The sequence below is a fragment of the Microcaecilia unicolor genome, chromosome 9 (genome assembly GCF_901765095.1).
Source record: "Microcaecilia unicolor chromosome 9, aMicUni1.1, whole genome shotgun sequence".
Taxonomy (NCBI): domain Eukaryota; kingdom Metazoa; phylum Chordata; class Amphibia; order Gymnophiona; family Siphonopidae; genus Microcaecilia; species Microcaecilia unicolor.
The window spans coordinates 79,918,641-79,939,307 of NC_044039.1; the positions used below are offsets into that span (position 1 = coordinate 79,918,641).

The window sequence follows — 20,667 nt, forward strand, 5'->3', positions numbered from 1 at the left end:
TTTAATTACCTCACTAGTTACTCCCATCTCTAGGTCATTTATAAATATGTTAAAAGCAGCAGTCCCAGAACAGACCCCTGGGGAACCCCACTAACTACCCTTCTCCATTGAGAATACTGAACATTTAACCCTACTCTCTGTTTTCTATATTTTAACCGGTTTTAAACCACAATAGGACACTACCTCCTATCCCATGACTCTCGCTCTGGAGTCTTTCATGAGGTACTTTGTCAAACGCCTTCTGAAAATCCAGATACACAATATCAACCGGCTCTCCTTTATCCACGTGTTTGTTCACCCCTTCAAAGAAATGTAGTAGATTGATGAGGCAAGATTTCCCTTCACTAAATCCTTGTTGACTTTGTCTCATTAATCCATGCTTTTGAATATGCTCTATAATTTTGTTCTTAATAATAGTCTCTACCATTTTGCCCGGCACCGACGTCAGACTCACCGGTCTATAATTTCCCGGATCTCCTCTGGAACCTTTTTAAAAAATCGGCGTTACATTGGCCACCCTCCAATCTTCTGGTACTACGCTCGATTTTAAGGATAAATTACATATTATTAACAGTAGCTCTGTAAGCTAATTTTTCAGTTCTATCAGTACTCTGGGATGAATACCATCCGGTCAAGGAGATTTGCTACTCTTCAGTTTGTAGAACTGCCCCATTACATCCTCCAGGTTTAAAGAGAATTCATTAAGTTTCTCCAACTCATTAGCTTCGAATACCATTTCTGGCACCGGTATCCCACCCAAATCTTCCTCGGTGAAAACCAAAGCAAAGAATTCATTTAATCTCTCCGCTACGGCACTACAGCGGATCTCTGATCGCCCCTTTTACTCCTCAGTCATCTAGCAGTCCAACCGATTCTTTTGCCGGCTTCCTGCTTTTAAAAAAAATTCTCCGAGGACAAGCAGGCTGATATTCTCACATGTGGGTGATGTCACGTCGGCCCCGGAGAATTTTCAAGCAAAATCGCCAAAAGTCTCTTCTAGAGCTTTCCGTCGCGCAAGACGATCACACCGCGCATGCGCGCATGATTTCCCGCTCGCCACGCGGACACACTCCTCAGTTGTTTACTTTCCGCGTCTGAGGAGACAGAGAGTTTCGCTTCGCGCCCTTCGCGTTTCTTCGGGTCCCTTTATTTCCTTAATTTTTTCTTCGTTTTAAAGTTTCCTTTTTTTTTCGTTTGCGACCGTTCTTAGGTTTTGTGTCCTTTTTTCTGACACCATCGAGTCCTTTGATTTTGTGGAGGCCATTTTTCCCTCAATGTCAGCGAAGCCGCCCAGCGGCTTCAAGCCTTGCGCCCGCTGCAACCAGACCATCTCTGGCACTGATCCGCACTCCTGGTGCCTTCAGTGCGTTGGGCCCGACCATCTGCAGGAAAGCTGTAAGTTGTGCCTAAAAATGAAAAGCGCACTCAGCTTTCTAGAGAGGCCCAAATGTTTGGGTCTGGTACCTCGACGTCAGCGTCGACATCGGTACCGTCGACGTCGAGGGCAGCGTTGGCATCGGGAGACCGGGTACAGGCTGCCAAGAGACCGATGCACGCTGGGAGCAGTGATGCATCGAGTGGGTCTCCACCTGCCTCGGTGCCTCCTGCTTTGCAGGCCCCCCCGGGACCGACCTCTTTCGGACCCGGCCCCGAGGAAGCATGTGGATTCCACGTCTTCCTCACTGGTACTGAGGAGTCTCGATGACGGGCGTCGGGTGAAGGCCAAGAAGCACCGTCATCGTTCTCCTCGACACGGTACCGCGAGCTCCGGGTCATCGAAGCATTCGATACCCGAGAAGCGTCGATGCCGAAAGGATCGGTCTGCCTCTGTTATGGAGGTATCGACGCTCAGGTTGTCTGGAAGCCTGGTACCGGCTCCCCAGCCTCTGCAGATTCTGCCTCTGAAGCCCACACCGGCACCGCAGCCTTCCCCGACAGCTTCTGTAGATGAGCGCATCAAGGCTATTTTTCCTGATTTCATTATCACAGCTCGGCAGATGTTGAGACTTCTGTGGCACATGGCTTTCACAGTTCATGTAACTCCCATGGCACGTCTTCACATGAGATCAGCTCAGTGGACCCTAGCTTCCCAGTGGTATCAAGCTACAGGGGATCTAGAGGATGTGATCCAGCTGTCCACCGACTTTCGGAATTCCCTTCAGTGGTGGACAATTTGATCCAATCTGGTTTTGGGGCGCCCATTCCAAATTCCTCAGCCACAAAAAGTGCTGACGTTGGATGCATCCCTCCTAGGGTGGGGAGCGCATGTAGATGGGCTTCATACTCAAGGAGCTTGGTCCCTTCAGGAAAAGCGTCTTCAGATCAACCTCCTGGAGTTGCGAGCGATCTGGAATGCTCTAAAGGCTTTCAGAGATCGGCTATCCAACCTGACCCAGTTCTCGACCCAGTTTCTCCCTGCTGTTCCATCCAGTCCGCATGATCCAGCTTCTTCCTGCCTGTTCCAGTCGGCCTGTTCCAGCCTCTCCCTGCTTGTTACAGCCATCTGCTCCAGCTTGGTCCAGCCCGCCTGATCCAGCTCATCTAGCTTGTTCTATTCCATCTGATCCAGCTCTCCCTGCTCGTTCCAGTCCGTCAGATCCAGCTTCTCCCTGCTTGTTCCAGCCATCTGCTCCAGCTTGTTCCAGCCCGCCTAATCCAGCTTGCTCCAGTCTACCTGATCCAGCTTCACCCTGCTCGTTCCAGTCCATCTGCTCCAGCTTATTCCAGCCCGCCTGATCCAGCTTGTCCAGCTTGTTCCAGTCCGTCTGATTCTGCTCTCCCTGCTCGATCCAGTCTTTCTGCACCAGCTTGTTCCAGTCCGCCTGATCCAGCTTCTCCCTGCTCGTTCCAGTCCATCTGCACCAGCTTGTTCCAGCCCACCTGATCAGCTTCTTCCTGCCTGCTCCAATCCTCCTGCTGCAGCTGTTCCAGCCCGTTTGATCCAGCTTGTCCCAGCCCGCCTGATCCAGCTTGTTCCAGCCCGCCTGATCCAGCTTCTCCCTGCTCGTTCCTGTCCATCTGCACCAGCTTGTTCAAGCCCGCCTGATCCAGCTTCTCCCTGCTTGTTCCAGCCATCTGCTCCAGCTTGTTCCAGCCTACCTGAGCAGCTTCTCCCTGCTTGCTCCAGTCCTTCTGCTCCAGCTGTTCCAACCCGCCTGATCCAGCTTGTTCCAGTCAGTCTGATCCAGCTTCTCCAGCTTCCCCCTGCTCGTTCCAGTCCATCTGCACCAGCTTCTCCCTGCTTGTTCCAGCCTTCTGCTCCAGCTTGTTCCAGCCCGCCTGTTCAGCTTCTCCCTGCTTGCTCCAGCCTGCTAACCAATCAACCTGCCTACTAGCCAACCACCTGTTCCTGCCCACCTGCCTGCTAACCAATCATTCAGCCTGCCTGCTGGCCAATCAATCTGCCTGCCACTTGTCAGCCCTTCAACATGCCTGCTTGTCTGCCCAACAACCTGCCACTTCCCAGCCCTTCACCCTCCTGACTGGCTACTCACCTTTAAACCTGCCTGCCTCTAAGTCCATCGTCCTGCCAGCCCATCACTCTCCTACACGGCTGCCTGTCTCCCAACCCAGCTACCTGCCCCCATAAACACCTCACTGCACCCATAAACACCTCACTCACTACTTATGGCCCCCATTCACATTCTATTCCTCGCCCTATCCCTCCCTAATCTTTTTCCCCTCCCACCGCTGTATACCACACGAACGCACTACCCATCTTCCCCCGTCCTGCTCACTACTGCAATACCCTACCTACCCCTATCCCCCACCACCTCACCATCCCTACTGTCCTCCTCCTCCTTCCTAGCTCTCAACCTCCAACACCTCCTTCCTGCCATGAATCCTTCCCCATTCCTCCTAAGCGCATCCCGTCTTCGTCGCCTTCGTCACCCTACCTCCCCCACCCTTCTCCGCTCTCTCTTGCTCCTTCTCCTGCTATCCGCGGGAGACATCAATCCCAACCCAGGTCCACCACACATGTCCTCGTCCTCGTCTCATCTATGCAAACTTTCCTGCGATATCTCCAATCTCATCTCCATTCTCCTCCTCCCCCCTTCCTCCCTCCCCTTCTCGTGTGCACTGTGGAATGCCCGCTCAATCTGCAACAAACTTACCTTCACCCATGATCTCTTCATCTCCCAGTCCCTTCAACTGCTCGCCCTAACCAAAACCTGGCTCACCCCCGACGACTCTGCCTCAGTCGCGGCCCTATGCCACAGAGGCTATCTTTTCTCCCATTCGCCCTGCCCAGTTAGCCGCGGTGGCAGTGTTGGCCTACTACTTTTGCCCTCCTGCAGTTTTCAACCCCTCCTCCTACCACAGTCTCACTGCTTCTCATCCTTTGAAGTCCATTCCATCCGTCTATTCTACCCGCTGCCACTCCGAGTTGCAGTCATTTACCGCCCCCCTGATAAGTCCCTCCCTTCCTTCCTTACTGACTTCGATGCCTGGCTCTCCGTTTTTCTCGAGCCCTCATCCCCATCCCTCATTCTTGGTGACTTCAACATACACACTGATAACCCATCCGACTCATACGCTTCTCAATTCCTCACTCTGACCTCCTCCTTCAACCTCCAACTGAGCTCCACCACCCCTACTCACAAATCTGGTCACTGTCTTGATCTCGTCCTCTCTTCTACCTGCTCGCCCTCCAATTTCTGCGCCTCTGCTCTTCCCATTTCTGACCATCACCAGATCACATTCACACTTCATCACCCTCCCCCTCAGTCCCGCCCAACACTAACCACTACCTCCAGGAATCTCCAGGCTGTTGACCCCCCCACCTTATCCTCTAGTATCGCTGATCTCCTCCCTTCCATCATGTCCTCCGAGTCTGTTGACAAGGCTGTTTCCACTTACAATGCCACTCTCTCCTCTGCCCTAGACACCCTTGCACCGTCCGTTTCCTGTCCCACAAGGCGCACTAATCCCCAGCCCTAGCTTAACCCTTGCACCCGTTACCTTTGCTCCTGCACCCGATCGGCTGAACGCCTATGGAGGAAATCTTGCATCCATACTGACTTCATTCACTACAAATTCATGCTATCCTGCTTCCAGTCCTCCCTATTCCTCGCCAAACAGGACTGTTACACTGAATTGACTAATTCCCTCAGCTCTAACCCTCGTCGTCTCTTCGCCACCCTCAACTCCCTCCTCAAAGTGCCTTCCGCTCCCACCCCCCGTCACTCTCTCCTCAATCACTGGCTGACTACTTCCGCGACAAGGTCCAGAAGATCAACCTCGAATTCACCACTAAACCTTCTCCTCCTCTTCATCCTATCACCCACTCCCTCAACCAACCAACCCAGGCCTCCTTCTCCTCTTTTCCTGATACCACCGAAGAGGAAACCGCCCATCTTCTCTCCTCCTCGAAATGCACCACCTGTTCCTCAGACCCCATCCCCACGAACTTACTTAACAGAATCTCTCCTACTATCACCCCCCCCCCCCATCTGTCATATCCTCAACCTCTCTCTCTCCACTGCAACTGTCCCTGACACCTTCAAGCATGCTGTTGTCACACCTCTCCTCAAAAAACCTTCACTTGACCCTACCTGTCCCTCCAACTACCGCCCCATTTCCCTCCTACCCTTCCTCTCCAAAATACTTGAACGCGCCATTCACAGCCGCTGCCTTGATTTTCTCGCCTCTCATGCCATCCTCGATCCGCTTCAATCTGGCTTTCGCCCACTACACTCAACAGAAACGGCATTATCCAAAGTCTGCAATGACCTGTTCCTCGCCAAATCCAAAGGTCATTACTCCATCCTCATTCTCCTCGACCTATCCGCCGCTTTTGACACTGTCAATCACAACTTACTTCTTGACACACTGTCCTCTTTTGGGTTCCAGGGCTCTGTCCTCTCCTGGTTCTCCTCTTATCTCTCCCATCGTACCTTCAGAGTACACTCTCATGTTTCTTCCTCCACCCCTATCCCGCTCTTTGTTGGAGTCCCTCAGGATTCTGTCCTTGGACCCCTTCTTTTCTCAATCTACACCTCTTCCCTGGGCTCCCTGATCTCGTTTCATGGCTTCCACTATCATCTTTATGCTGACGACACCCAGCTTTATCTCTCCACACCAGACATCATTGCGGAAACCCAGGCCAAAGTATCGGCCTGCTTATCCGACATTGCTGCCTGGATGTCCAACCGCCACCTGAAACTGAATATGGCCAAGACCGAACTTCTTGTCTTCCCACCCAAACCCACTTCTCCTCTACCTCCACCCTCATCGTCCCCGTCTCATCTGCCCGCAACTTGGTGTCATCTTCGACTCCTCCCTCTCCTTCTCTGCGCATATCCAGCAGATAGCCAAGACCTGTCACTTCTTCCTCTATAACATTAGCAAAATTCGCCCTTTCCTCTCTGAGCACACCACCCGAACTCTCATCCACTCTCTCATTACCTCTCGCCTTGACTACTGCAACCTACTCCTCACTGGTCTCCCACTTAGCCACCTATCCCCCCTTCAGTCCGTTCAGGACTCTGCTGCACGTCTTATCTTCCGCCTGAACCGATACGCTCATATCACCCCTCTCCTCAAGTCACTTCATTGGCTTCCGATCAGGTACCGCATTCAGTTCAAGCTTCTGCTACTAACCTACAAATGCACTCGATCTGCAGCCCCTCCTTACCTCTCAACCCTCATCTCCCCTTACGTTCCCACCCGTAACCTCCGCTCTCAAGACAAATCCCTCCTTTCAGTACCCTTCTCCACCACCGCCAACTCCAGGCTCCACCCTTTCTGCCTCGCCTCACCCCATGCGTGGGACAAACTCCCCGAGCCCATACGCCAGGCCCCCTCCCTGCCCATCTTCAAATCACTGCTTAAAGCCCACCTCTTCAATGTCGCCTTCGGCACCTAACCACTACACTTCTACTCAGGAAATCTACACTGTCCCAACTTGACATTTCGTTATTTAGATTGTAAGCTCCTTTGAGCAGAGACTGTCCTTCTTTGTTAATTTGTACAGCGCTGCGTAACCCTAGTAGCTCTCTAGAAATGTTAAGTAGTAGTAGTAATAATTATTCTGATACAAACAGACAATCAGTTTACGATGTACTACACAAACAAGCAATGGGGCACCGGATCTCGCCCTCTGTGTCAGGAGGCCGTGCAGATGTGGCTTTGGGCTTGCCAACACGGAATGTTTCTCCAAGCCATTTATCTAGCCGGCGTAAACAACAGTCTGGCCGACAGGTTGAGCAGGATAATGCAACCTCACGAGTGGTCACTGAGCATGGCTGTCTCCAGAAAGATCTTCCAAGCTTGGGGCACCCCCTCGGTGGATCTTTTTGCCACTCACTTCAGTCACAAGGTTCCTCAGTTCTGTTCCAGACTACAGGCCCACGACAGGCTAGCGTCGGATGCCTTTCTCCTTCATTGGGGAACAGGCCTTCTGTACGGGTATCTTCCCATACCTCTAGTGGGGAAGACTTTGCTGAAACTCAAGCAAGACCGCGGAACCATGATTCTGATTGCGCCTTTCTGGCCGCATCAGATTTGGTTTCTTCTTCTTCTGGAGTTGTCCTCAGAAGAACCGTGGAGATTGGAGTGTTTTCCAATTCTCATTACTCAGAATGAGGGGGTGCTTCTACATCCCAACCTCCAGTCTCTAGCTCTCACGGCCTGGATGTTGAGAGCTTAGAATTTGCCTCCTTGGGTCTTTCTGAGGGTGTCTCCCGAGTCTTGCTTGCTTCCAGGAAAGATTCCACTAAAAGATGTTACTTTTTTAAATGGAAGAGTTTTGCCGTCTGGTGTGACAGCAGGGCCCTAGTTCCCTTTTCTTGTCCTACACAGACCTTGCTTGAGTACCTTCTCCATTTATCAGAGCCTGGTCTCAAGACCAACTCTGTAAGAGTTCACCTTAGTGCGATTAGTGTTTCCATCAACGTGTAGAAGGTCAGCCCATCTCTGGACAGCCTTTAGTTGTTCGCTTCATGAGAGGTTTGCTTTTGTCAAAGCCCCCTGTCAAACCTCCTCTTGTGTCATGGGATCTCAATGTCGTTCTCACCCAGCTGATGAAACCTCCTTTTGAGCCACTGAATTCCTGCCATCTGAAGTACTTGACCTGGAAGGTCATTTTCTTGGTGGCTGTTACTTCAGCTCGTAGGGTCAGTGAGCTTCAGGCTCTAGTAGTTCATGCTCGTTACCTTAAATTTCATCATAACAGAGTAGTCCTCCGCACGCACCCTAAGTTCCTGCCAAAGGTGGTGTCGGAGTTCCACCTGAACCAGTCAATTGTCTTGCCAGTATTTTTCCCCGTCCTAATACAAGTCCTGGCGAAAGCAAGCTGCACACTTTGGACTGCAAAAGAGCATTGGCCTTTTACGTGGAGCGGACAATCCCCCACAGACAGTTCGCCCAGTTGTTTATTTCGTTTAATCCCAACAAGAGGGGAGTTGCTGTCAGGAAACGCACCATATCTAATTGGCTAGCAGATTGTATTTCCTTCACTTACGCCCAAGCTGGGCTGACTTTAGAGGGCCATGTCACGGCTCATAATGTTAGAGCCATGGCTGCGTCAGTGACTCATCTGAGGTCAGCCTCTATTGAAGAGATCTGCATGGCTGCGACGTGGTCATCAGTCCACACATTCACATCTCATTACAGCCTTCAGCAGGATAGCCGAAGTGACAGTCGGTTTGGGCAGTCGGTGCTGCAGAATCTGTTTGGGGTTTAGAATCCAACTCCAACCCTCCTAGGCCCATTTTTATTCTGTTCCAGGCTGCACTCTCAGATGTTTTCTTGTTTCAGGTCAATTTTTGTTATGTTCTCGCCGTTGTGAGGCCCAATTGACCACTATTTGTTGTGTTGATTGAGCCTGGTGGCTAGGGATACCCCATATGTGAGAATATCAGCCTGCTTGTCCTCGGAGAAAGCAAAGTTTCTTACCTGAAGCAGGTATTCTCCGAGGACGGCAGGCTGCATATTCTCACAAACCCTCCCACCTCCCCTTTGGAGTTGTATTTCTTTCATCTTTTGGATTCAACTGAGGAGCGTGTCCGTGCGGTGGGCAGGAAATCGTGCGCGCGCATTCGCGGTGTGATCGTCTCGCGCGATGGAATGCTCTAGAAGAGACTTTTGGCGATTTTGCTTGAAAATCCTCCGGGGCCGACGTGACGTTACCCACATGTGAGAATATGCAGCCTGCTGTCCTCGGAGAATACCTGCTTAGGTATGAAACTTCGCTTTGTACTATGTGTTTTTGCCTCCAACGCAATCTTTTTTTCGAAGTCCCTTTTATACTTTCTTATCAGTGCTTTGCATTTGACTTGACATTCCTTATGCTGTTTCTTATTATTTTCAGTCGGTTTCTTCTTCCATTTTCTGAAGTATTTTCTTTTAGCTCTAATAGCTTCCTTCACCTCACTTTTTAACCATGCCGGCTGTCGTTTGGTCTTCTGTTCTCCTTTTTTAATACGTGAAATATATTTGGCCTAGGCTTCCAGGATGGTGTTTTTGAACAACATCCACGCCTGATGTAAAATTTTGACTCTCACAGTCGCACCTCTAAGTTTTTTTTCACCGTTCTTCTCATTTTAACTTAGTCACCTTTTTTAAAGTTAAATGCTAACGTATTTAATTTCCTATCCTGCTTATAATCAAAATAGAAAAACGCCTTTCTCCAAAGACAAGCAGGCTGATATTCTCACAAGTGGGTGACGCCACGTCGGCCCCGGAGGATTTTAAAGCAAAATCTAAAAATCTCTTCTACGGCGTTCCGTCGCGCGAGCGAACGCACTGCGCATGTGCGCACACCTCTTCCCGCTCACCGTGCGGACAAGCCCCTCAGTTTTTCTTTTTCCGCGTCTGAGGAGACACGGAGTTCGTTAGTGCTTCGTGTTTTCTTCAGGTCCTCGGAGTAAAATCTCTTTTTTTATTTTACCCTTTTTGGGTGTTCTTTATTTTTTCATTTGATCCTTTCATGGCAGGCTCATTGTGGCTTATATATACAGGTACTTTTTTGTACCTGGGGCAAGGAAAAGTTAAGTAGTTGCCAGAGTCACAAGGGGCTGTGCCTGAAAGGAAAACAAAGCATATAAGCTTCTCTTTTTCTTTTTTCTTATAAAAGTGCTGGCATATTGTTATCTGTGGGCTCTCTCTCGCCAGCAAACTAAACAAGCCCACATTTTTAGGATCCATTTATTAAAACTTTACAAATGGCTCTCCAGAGCTGTGAGAGCCTGCTCCAGCACACCACTGTCTTTAAGCCACACAAGTGGTGAAGGTGTATGTCACAGGAAAAACCAGGAACCTAAGCAGGTGCATTCCTGGTCAGCCACTGAATGGGCAACCTGGTGACACAATATCAGTGGTGTAACCTTTGAAGTGAGTCTCCACCCGCCTCGGCGCCTCCTGCTATGCAGGTCATTCGGGCGCATCGGAGGATGTGTCTTGGGCCGGATCATCTCCCTGTGAAGCGCAAGTAGTGTCTCAAAGACGAGACGTATTCTACTCTGCCAGGGATGCCCAAAGGAGATCATTCTGGAGTCCGACAGAGACCGATGCACGCTGGGTATAGTTATGCATCGAATAGGTCTCCACCTGCCTCAGCGCCTCCTGCTTGGCAGGTCATTCGGGCGCATCGGCGGATGTGTCTTGGGCCGGATCATCTCCCTGTGAAGCGCAAGTAGTGTCTCAAAGACGAGACGTATTCTACTCTGCCAGGGATGCCCAAAGGAGATGCCCAGAGCTTTGCTCCCTCGGTTATGGAGGTATCCGGGCTTCAGACATCAGTCGGTGCCGAGAGCGTTGCTCCCTCTGTTATGGAGGTATCCTGGCATTGGACGTCGATGCACCGGTACATCGGTACCAGATATCATCGGTGCCGTGGATACCATCGGTGCCAGGTGTCATGGGTACCGTCGGTACCGAGGAGTATCGATACCAGGAACATTGGTACCATGGTCGGTGTCATGGGTCCCGTCGGTACCGGGTATCATCGGTACCATGGGTCCCGTCGGCACCGGGTATCATCGGTGCCATGGGTGCCGTCGGTACCGAGTATCATCGGTGCCATGGGTACTGTCGGTACCGAATATCATCGGTGCGTCGGTACCGAGGAGTATCGATACCAAGAACATTGGTACCATGGTCGGTGTCATGGGTCCCGTCGGTACCGGGTATCATCGGTACCATGGGTCCCGTCGGCACCGGGTATCGGTACCATGGGTGCCGTCGATGCCGAGTGTCATCGGTGCCATGGGTGCTGTCGGTACCGGGTATCATGGGCACCATCGGCACCAGGTATCATGGGCACCATCGACTATCGGTACCAGGTATCATCGCCCATCGGTACCAAGTATCATGAGTGCCATCGGTACCATAGTATCAGGTATCGTCGGTACCATGGATACATGGGTATCAGGTATCATGGATGCCGTCGGCACATGAGTACCATCGATACCAGATATCATGACCAGGTACCATCGGTGCCATGGGTGCCATTGGTACCAGGTGTCATGAGCACCGTCGGTGCCATGTGTACCATCGGTACCGTCGGTGCTGTTGGTGCTGGATATCATGGGTACCATCGGTACCACATGTCATGGCTACCATCGGTACCAGGTATCATGGGTACCATCGATACCAGATATCATGACTATCATCGGTACCAAGTACCATGGGTACCATTGGTACCGGGGTCCATCGGTACCATGTGTATCATCGGTACCGTCGGTGCCATGGTCTAGCAGTCTGGTTTCGATTCTCTTGCATTTCCAGACTTTGTCCTTGGCTTCGGGACCATGGGTACCATTGGATGCCATGGGTGCTACCGCCTCCTGCGGCATCTAGCTTTTCACCTGGTCTCCTTCACCGATGCTGCCTCTGGTATGGGTGTTCGCACCCTACTGGGGCAACTTCTCGACCCATAGTAGCCTCCATATCGGACGTGTTTGGATCTGAGCTGCTCTGTTTGAGTAGTTAGTTCAGTTCAATGATGGTCATCTGACATTACAGTGGAGATTGTGAATCCCAATGCCCAGATGCTAGAGGTCCTGGACTACTATCTTCACGAGTCTTCTGCACTCAGAACAGATAGGAGTTCTAAGAACTTACTTCGGCGCCCCCGGGGCCAGAGCATACATCCTTAGCCTCTTTTGGAGAATGGCGTACCAGGCTGGCATGATCGCATCCCAAATCAAGTCTTGTCAGATCTTTACGAGCATTCCCACCGGAGTAGGCTAGACCTTTTCACCAAGTGGTCAGGTAGCACACGGTGTGTCGCAGGTTCCTGTCCAAGGGCATTTTCGACACTTGTAATGTAACACCTAGATTTCTGCTCTAGGTACAGTGATGCGCAGACTCTCATGACTGTGTGCCTCTCTCCTGGAGGAGGAGACTCAGCAGAAAACTGTAGATATGCTGTGCATACACTTCCTCATCTTGGAAGTTCTTTAGAGAGAGGAGTAGTTTTCCTTGTGCCTTAAGGGGTCGTACCTATACTCCTACTTCTCGACAGCCGGTTCGGGCTATGCCTCAGCACGCTCGTTCTAGTCAGCGGCGTGCACCTAATCAGGCCCCTGCAGCTATTCCCCAGGAACCAGAGGGGTTTTTGACTGGCTCCAATTCAGTATAGCCACTAAAAAAAAAAAAAAAAAAAAAATGTCCGTACCGGCCAATCTGCCTGTCGGGGGGGAAGTTTAAATTTTCTCCACCAAAGGTGACTTCTTTTATCCTCCAACCGGTGGGTTTTTTCAACTAGTCCGGTTAGGATACATTCTCAATCTGGAATCAAACCCTCCACATTGTTCATTGGAAGCTTAATCCTTTAGCTTCCATCAAAAGTGAGTACTTGCAGAGGAACTCTCTGCTTTTCTCAGCGCCATTGCAGTCGAGCCCGTTCCACCAGGGCAAGAAGGGTTGAGATTCTATTCCAGGTCTTTCCTTGTGGGTTGCGTCCCATCATAGACATAAGGGGCCTAAACAGATTTGGTTCAGGATGCTTTCCCTGGGCATCCTTCTTCCCATACTTCAGGAAAACGATTGGTTATGCTCTCTGGATTTACAGGATACTTATACTCTCTTTGCATCCAGAGTATGTTTTTTTCCTAGTGCCTGGCTGTTGTTGCAGCATATCTTCATGGACTGGGAGTGCATGTGTTCCCTTAACACGATGATTGCCCGTCTCAACAGATTACAGCACAGTACATATTGAGACTTCTAGACACATGGCTTCCACAGTTCATGTAACTCCCATGGCACTTTTGCACATGACATCCGCTCAGTGCATCCTAGCTTCCCAGTGGTATCAAGTTTAGGGTATCTAGAGGATGTAACCCAACTGTTCGCCAGTCTTCGGTATTCCCCTCAGAGGTGGTTAATTCTCTCTATTTTGATTCTGAGGCATCTTACTCAGTCAAAAGCTGCTGACGAAGGTTGCATCCCTCCTGGCTATCCAACCAAATTATTTTAATTCAACAAACAATCGGGTTGTGATGTACTCGATAACAAAGGAGTACTGGATCTTGCCCTCTGAGTCAGGATGCCATGCAGATGTAGCGGTGGGCCCGCAATGCGGCATGTTTTCTCCAAGCCACTTATCTAATTGGCGTAAACAGCAGTCTGGCCGACAGGCTGAGCAGGATAATGCTACAGTTGAGCATGCCTATAGTTCGAAAGACCCCTCAGTGGATCTTTTTGCTACTTAGTCCAATCGCAAAGTCCCTCAGTTCTGTTCCAGGCTGCAGGTTCACGGCAGGCTACCATCGGATGCCTTTCTCCTTCTTTGGGAGACAGGTTTTCTGTATGCGTATCTTCCCATACATCTGGTGGAAAAGACTTTGCTGTTTCTCAAGCAAGATTGTGGAGCCATGATTCTGATTGCTCTTTTCTAGCTGCGTCAAATAGGATTCCCTCTTCTTCTGGAGTTGGAATGTTTTCCAGCTCTCATTACGCAGAACGAGGGGGCACTTCTACATCCCAACCTCCAATCTCTGGCTCACACGGTCTGGATGTTGAGAGTGGGGTTTCGTTGAGTTTTCCAGAGTGTCTCCCGACTCTTGCTTGCTTTCAGAAAAGATTTCACAAAGAGGTGTTATTCTTTTTCATGGAAGAGGTTTGCCGTCTAGTGTGACAGCAAGGCCCTAGATCCTGCATCTTGTCTTATACAGACCTTGCTTGAGTTCTTTCTACACTTGTCTGAGTCTGGTCTCAAGACCAACTCTGTCAGTATTCATCTTTGTGCAATAGAGCTTATCATCAACGTGTGAAAGGTCAGCCTTTAGCTGTCCACTTCACGAGAGGTTTATTTCTCCCCCAATATTGAGAGAATTCCTTGTATGTGTCTAGGGGAGATTATTTCTGTTGGGCTTAGCACCCACAATAATTTTGACAGTTGGCTCTTATGCTTCGGTCAGAGTTCCTATCACTCCTTATCCAGTATCTTGTGGTCCCAATGTCGTTTTCATCCAGCTGCTGCAAGCTCAATTCGGGCCACTGGATTCCTGCCATCTGAAGTATTGGACCTGGAAGGTCGTTTTCCTTAGTGGCTGTTCCTTCAACTCGTAAGGTCGGTGAGCTTCGGTCTCTAGTAGCTCAAGCGCCTTACCTTACTTCTCATCTTAACAGAGTAGTTCTCTGCATGCAGACAAAGTTCTTACTGGCGCTGGTATCAGAGTACCAGCTGATCCAGTCAGTTGTCTTGCCAACATTCTTTCTCCCTCATCTTACAAGCCCTGGCGAAAGCAAGCTCCGCACTTTTTGCGTGGAGCAGACGAGCTCCCTCGGACGGTCTGCTCAGTTGTTTATTTCTTTTAATGCCAGTTGCTGTCGGAAACTGCATAATTTCTTTCTGGGATCTCGGGTCCTGACCTACAAGGAAACCCAAAAAAGGAGGAAAAGGTTTTTTATTACTTAGACAAGGTGCCCTTCAGTTTTTCTTTAAGTACCCTTGTAAGTTTATTGTAAAGTTAGTCAGTGAAGTATGATTTTTTTAAATCCTCCACAGCTTTCAGCTTTTATTAACAGCAGGAGCGTCATCTCTAGCTCACTGGTGAGAGAGGCAGCTTGAAGTCTCTATATAGTTAGGAGAGCACTGTGTTGCGCAGTGTTTTTTCATTTTTGTTAAGTATAGTAAAACTACTACTACTACTACTTATCATTTCTATAGCGCTACTAGACGTATTGTGTAGAAGTAAGAAGGAAAAATACAGAAAAGCTGAGAAGGCATAACCTTGAAAAGGAATGTGCACATACAATAGTCAGTGGAAAACTGAGCTGTGCAAACACAAGCCTGGTCTGACAGATGAGATTAGAAACAGACAATGTCTGATAGCAGAAATGCTGACTTGTGGTTAAGAAGAAAAAGCAAGGCTAAAGATAAGGGAAAATTAACAGGACACAGACACAGATGTGAGCAATTAGGGTGTACAAAGTTTAAGTAAAGAACAGCCAAAATATTCTGTATATAAGTAAGGACAGAAAAATTGTTAGCAAGCAACTTCATCTCTGTGCTTGATGCATACTTGCTTCCTATGTAACATGATTACATAGCACTGTCATAATAGTGACAGTTGAATAAAAAGAAAAATTTTTACTGTATCTTTTGTATGCTTATTATTATTTTATCCAATTGAACTCACAATTTGAACAAATTGGTGCCCCGTGTGAGGAGTCAGCGGCAGGACTGCTGACAAGTTATCTGTTTTTGGTTGATTGATCAACGGTGCATCGGTCTTACGATACTGATCAGCTCGTGAGAGGTGCTCTGCAATCTTCTGATTCGTAGACGGGGACTGCTTGGTTTTTTGTGAGAAAAGCGGGACCCCCGATGCCTGTTTCGGTGATTGACTAACAACGCCCCGGTCTTGCAATACTGGCCAGCTTGTGAGAGGTTCGTTGCAATTACTTGATCCGAGGTATCTGCTTAGGTGTTCTCAATAGGTCAGAAAGTCTTGAGGAAAAACTTCACACACAAGACTTGGAAAGATCCAATCTACGTCGGACCATTTGAAATAAAAGAACTCACCCATACTGCTGCACGATTAAGTGATCATACTACCTGTGTACATTTATCCGACATAAGACGTGTCATTGGTACTGAGTGATTGAAAAGGCACTCATCTGGAGTATTGTCGTGGTACATTTTATGGTTAATGAATGATGTTTGGACCTACACACCAGCCACATCACTGACACGGCAATGAGGTAGTGGGAAGTTGGACAATAAAAACCCCACCGTACAACTAGACAACAAGATAAACCACCCGTGGAAAAGCATGTCTAAGAGAAAGTACCATTAGAGAACAGTGTTTAATAATAAATAAAGAAAACACTTATTGTACATTTACTATGTTCCGCTCAGGATTTGAAAGTTTTTCAGAAACCACAAACAATTTGTTTAATAACAAGAAATAAGGAGACTATTGAAAGTAATGAGTTCCTGAAAAGGCGAAATGAGAGCTTAATAAATGACTGACTGGACATTTACCTTCAGCTAATAAATTTCTGAATAGGATAGCACACCCATTGTTAGTAGTGTTATTAGTTAGTATAGTATAGTACTAGTAATATGTTTTCTAACTTGTAGAAAATGGAAAAGGAAAGAAATAAAAATTAATAATATGCACAACATGACAAACGTAATGTACAGTAGAGTACAACAAAGGGAAGTGTAGAAAGGAAAGGTAATATGCTTAAAACTTCTAACCACAAATGCAGTAAAGGAAGGACGAGGAATAAAAACACTTGAAAGAAAATGTTCTTTAGCTATGACGGCCCAGATAGAAGGAGTGATGAGAAATGCCATATCCTAATCTGGCTCAAACATGCTAATAGAACTATAGTGTGGTGAACACTGTAAAACAGTGTTCAAAGGGAGGTTTGTGTAGAAGTAAGAAGGAAAAATACAGAAAAGCTGAGAAGGCATAACCTTGAAAAGGAATGTGCACATACAATAGTCAGTGGAAAACTGAGCTGTGCAAACACAAGCCTGGTCTGACAGATGAGATTAGAAACAGACAATGTCTGATAGCAGAAATGCTGACTTGTGGTTAAGAAGAAAAAGCAAGGCTAAAGATAAGGGAAAATTAACAGGACACAGACACAGATGTGAGCAATTAGGGTGTACAAAGTTTAAGTAAAGAACAGCCAAAATATTCTGTATATAAGTAAGGACAGAAAAATTGTTAGCAAGCAACTTCATCTCTGTGCTTGATGCATACTTGCTTCCTATGTAACATGATTACATAGCACTGTCATAATAGTGACAGTTGAATAAAAAGAAAAATTTTTACTGTATCTTTTGTATGCTTATTATTATTTTATCCAATTGAACTCACAATTTGAACAGTATGCAGCGCTGTACACTTGAACATGAAGAGACAGTCCCTGCTCGACAGAGCTTACAATCTAATTAGGACAGACAAACAGGACAAGCAAGAGATAAGGGAATATTAAAGTGAGGATGATAAAAATAAGGGTTCTGAACAAGTGAATAAGGGTTAGGAGTTAAAAGCAGCATCAAAAAGGTGGCTTTTAGCTTAGATTTGAAGACAGGTAGAGATGGAGCTTGACGTACTGGCTCAGGAAGTCTATTCTAGGCATATGGTGCAGCAAGATAAAAGGAACGGAGTCTGGAGTTAGTGGTGGAAGAGAAGGGTGCAGATAAGAGAGCTTTACCCAGTGAACTGAGTTCCCGGGGAGGAATGTAGGGAGAGATGAGAGTGGAGTACTGAGGAGCTGCAGAGTGAATACACTTATAAGTCAATAAGAGGAGTTTGAACTGCATGCAGAAACGGATAGGGCCTTATTTCCTTTGATTTTCTGCTTGCTCACTCCCTCACAGTGTCGTCTGAGATATAGGTTAATAATTTTGCTTTTATTATTAGTTTTAACCTTGTGTCTCTAGAATGAGTTCTTTTCCCTTTTTTTGAAAATTCAATTAAAAGAAGAAAAAAAAGGAGAAAGCGAAGTTACTTACTTGTAGCAGGTATTCTTTGAGGACAATAGGACTAGAATTCTCATTTACCTTCCACCCTCTCCTAGGATTTCCATTCTTTATGCTTTTGATCGAACTGAAGGTCCTGTGCCATTGAAACTGGCAGGACGGCACTTGCAAATGCGTGGTGCGAGCCTGCCAAAGGCTTCTAAAAGGTATAGGAATGTTGGGTAGTGTTTGCCCCAGGGCTCCGTCGAGGGATGTCATCCACTTTTGACAATACTAGTCCTGATGTCCTTGGAGAACATCTGCTACAGATGAATAACTTTGCTATTTTGTAGAAAAATCTTGAAAAAAACCTTTTATTGTAAATTTCGTGAACATTCTTTAGTTAAAATAGCATTGTAAAATTTGTTTATTATAGATATGCGAAAACCATCAGAGTCTTACAAAAGCCTTCAAAGCATTTGATGCATCTCACAGTGGATTTGTTTCTTTGGATGATATAAAGGCAATTATTAATAGCTTTATCTTCCCATTAGAAAATGAAACATTTCAAGAATTAATGAGCAGGTAAGAGCTTCTTAATTTCTGTAAAGCGTTTTAACATTGTAAAAGCATTATTACTTTTTAATTATAGGTCAGTATTCAAACGGACTTACATATTTAGCAGTATCCATCAATGTTTTTTCAGTGGCACTATCTGAAAATCTCTTTAACCACAACAGCACAATGAGAGTAATTTTATAACGTACGTACTAACAGTTATGCGCCAATTACGTACCTAGATGCCAAAAACTTCCACTTAAGTGCTATTCTGTTAATACGCTCGTATCTTGCATAGTGCAAATTGTACAGGTAGTTGGGGCCAAAGACTCTTGCTTAAGCATGCAACTTGCAAGATATGTGCATATTACCGAAACTTAGGGACATACACTTAAGTCATTGTATGGCTGGTGTAAGTGCTTGTGTACAACTTATAGGTGCACATTTTTGCTGCTACACTAGTATTTTATAAAGGAAAATAGGGGTCTGCATGCCTTTATAGAATAGGCTCCTTCCAGGTGCCCATTTATAGAATTCCCTTATATGGGGTTATTTGGAGCCTAGTCTGTAAGGAAAGCAGGCACCTACTTTGCTTTATAGAATACTAGCATAGCTTTATAGAATACTAGCCCTGCATATACACCACAAACTTACAGCTTTTGATTATTTACTATTGCCTATGAATGTTCTTTCCTAGTTACCATGTATTCAGACTGTTCATGTTTATTTTCATTCATATATTATGTTACCACATTTTATTCTGTATTGTTGTTATTTTATATTTACCGATGTATTGTTTTATTTACATGTATCTATTTTAGACTCCTGAAGCAGGCACCTTTGCACTAAGACACGGCCACTATGTTAAGTCTTTTGGTGCACTTTCAATAAATTCTTACTTACAAGTACTCTGGCATCTCCCTTGTGTTCTTTGGAAGAGCCAACCCACCCTACTCTTTGATTCTTCCCAAACTCTGCCCATGTGTATGTCCATCTTCAAACTAAATGCTACATCATATTTAGGAGCCATTTTATAAGCCAGTATATTGGCATATATGCATGTATATGCACACAAACATGCATATATGCCAGTATTCCAGTCAGTAATTGGAACGAAGGCCAGACCAACTTCATGGACTTCATTTCAAACACATGTGTAGGCAACTCAAATACACTAGTACTAGGAGATACCAACCTTCACTTAGAAGACCCAAACTCTATCAACGTACGAGAATGTAAGGAATTTCTCTGTTTATGCAATCTCAAATGGCCACAAATGCAAGCAACCCACGTCAGAGGGCACACACTTGATCTCATCTCACACAAACTCTCAACAGACCAGAACCTAACCATTACGAAATGGACAGAGTCACCCTGGACCGACCACTACAAACTAAACGTATCCCTACATTGGTGGAACTACTACTACTATTTATCATTTCTATAGCGCTACTAGACGTACGCAGCCCCATACACTTGAACATGAAGAGACAGTCCCTGCTCGACATAGCTTACAATCTAATTTGGACAGACAAACAGGACAAACAAGAGATAAGGGAATATTAAAATGAGGATGATAAAATAAGGGTTCTGAACAAGTGAACAAGGGTTAGGAGTTAAAAGCATCAAAAAGGTGGGCTTTTAGCTTAGATTTGAAGACGGTCAGAGATAGAGCTTGACGTACCGGCTCAGGAAGTCTATTCCAGGCATATGGTGCAGCAAGATAAAAGGAACGGAGTCTGGAGTTAGCAGTGGAGGAGAAGGGTGCAGATAAGAGAGATTGACCCAGTGAACGGAGTTCCCGGGGAGGAATGTAGGGAGAGATAAGAGTGGAGAGATACTGAGGAGCTGCAGAGTGAATGCACTTATAGGTCAGTAAGAGGAGTTTGAACTGTATGCGGAAACGGATAGGAAGCCAGTGAAGTGACTTGAGGAGAGGGCTAATATGAGCATAACGAAGAAGGGTATACAACGAATACTAGAACACACATCCTACAGCACAAGAGGTCAAGTAGACACGAAAATATTCTGGCAACTAATATACAATAACGAATGGGAAGCACAAACAGACTCCATATACTACCTCATAGAATGGGACAAAATACGCAAAAGCATACTTGATGAAATTGCGCCCTTATGAACAAGAACCCCACGCAAGCATAACGACACCATGGTTCAACGATGAACTGAAAAAGTTAAGAACACAAACCAGGAAACTCAAACGAGTATGGAAT

The 20,667-nt window shown here is 47.0% G+C and overlaps 1 protein-coding gene across 1 annotated transcript in view; it reads left to right on the forward strand.

Moving 5' to 3' along the window:
• EFCAB6 (EF-hand calcium binding domain 6) overlaps positions 1-20,667 on the forward strand; it is a 1,149,121-nt gene that overhangs the window by 366,782 nt on the left and 761,672 nt on the right. The window contains exon 9 of the mRNA XM_030215418.1: positions 18,312-18,460. Within this exon, the coding sequence (XP_030071278.1) occupies positions 18,312-18,460 (149 nt within the window). The remainder of the gene's footprint in view (positions 1-18,311; positions 18,461-20,667) is intronic.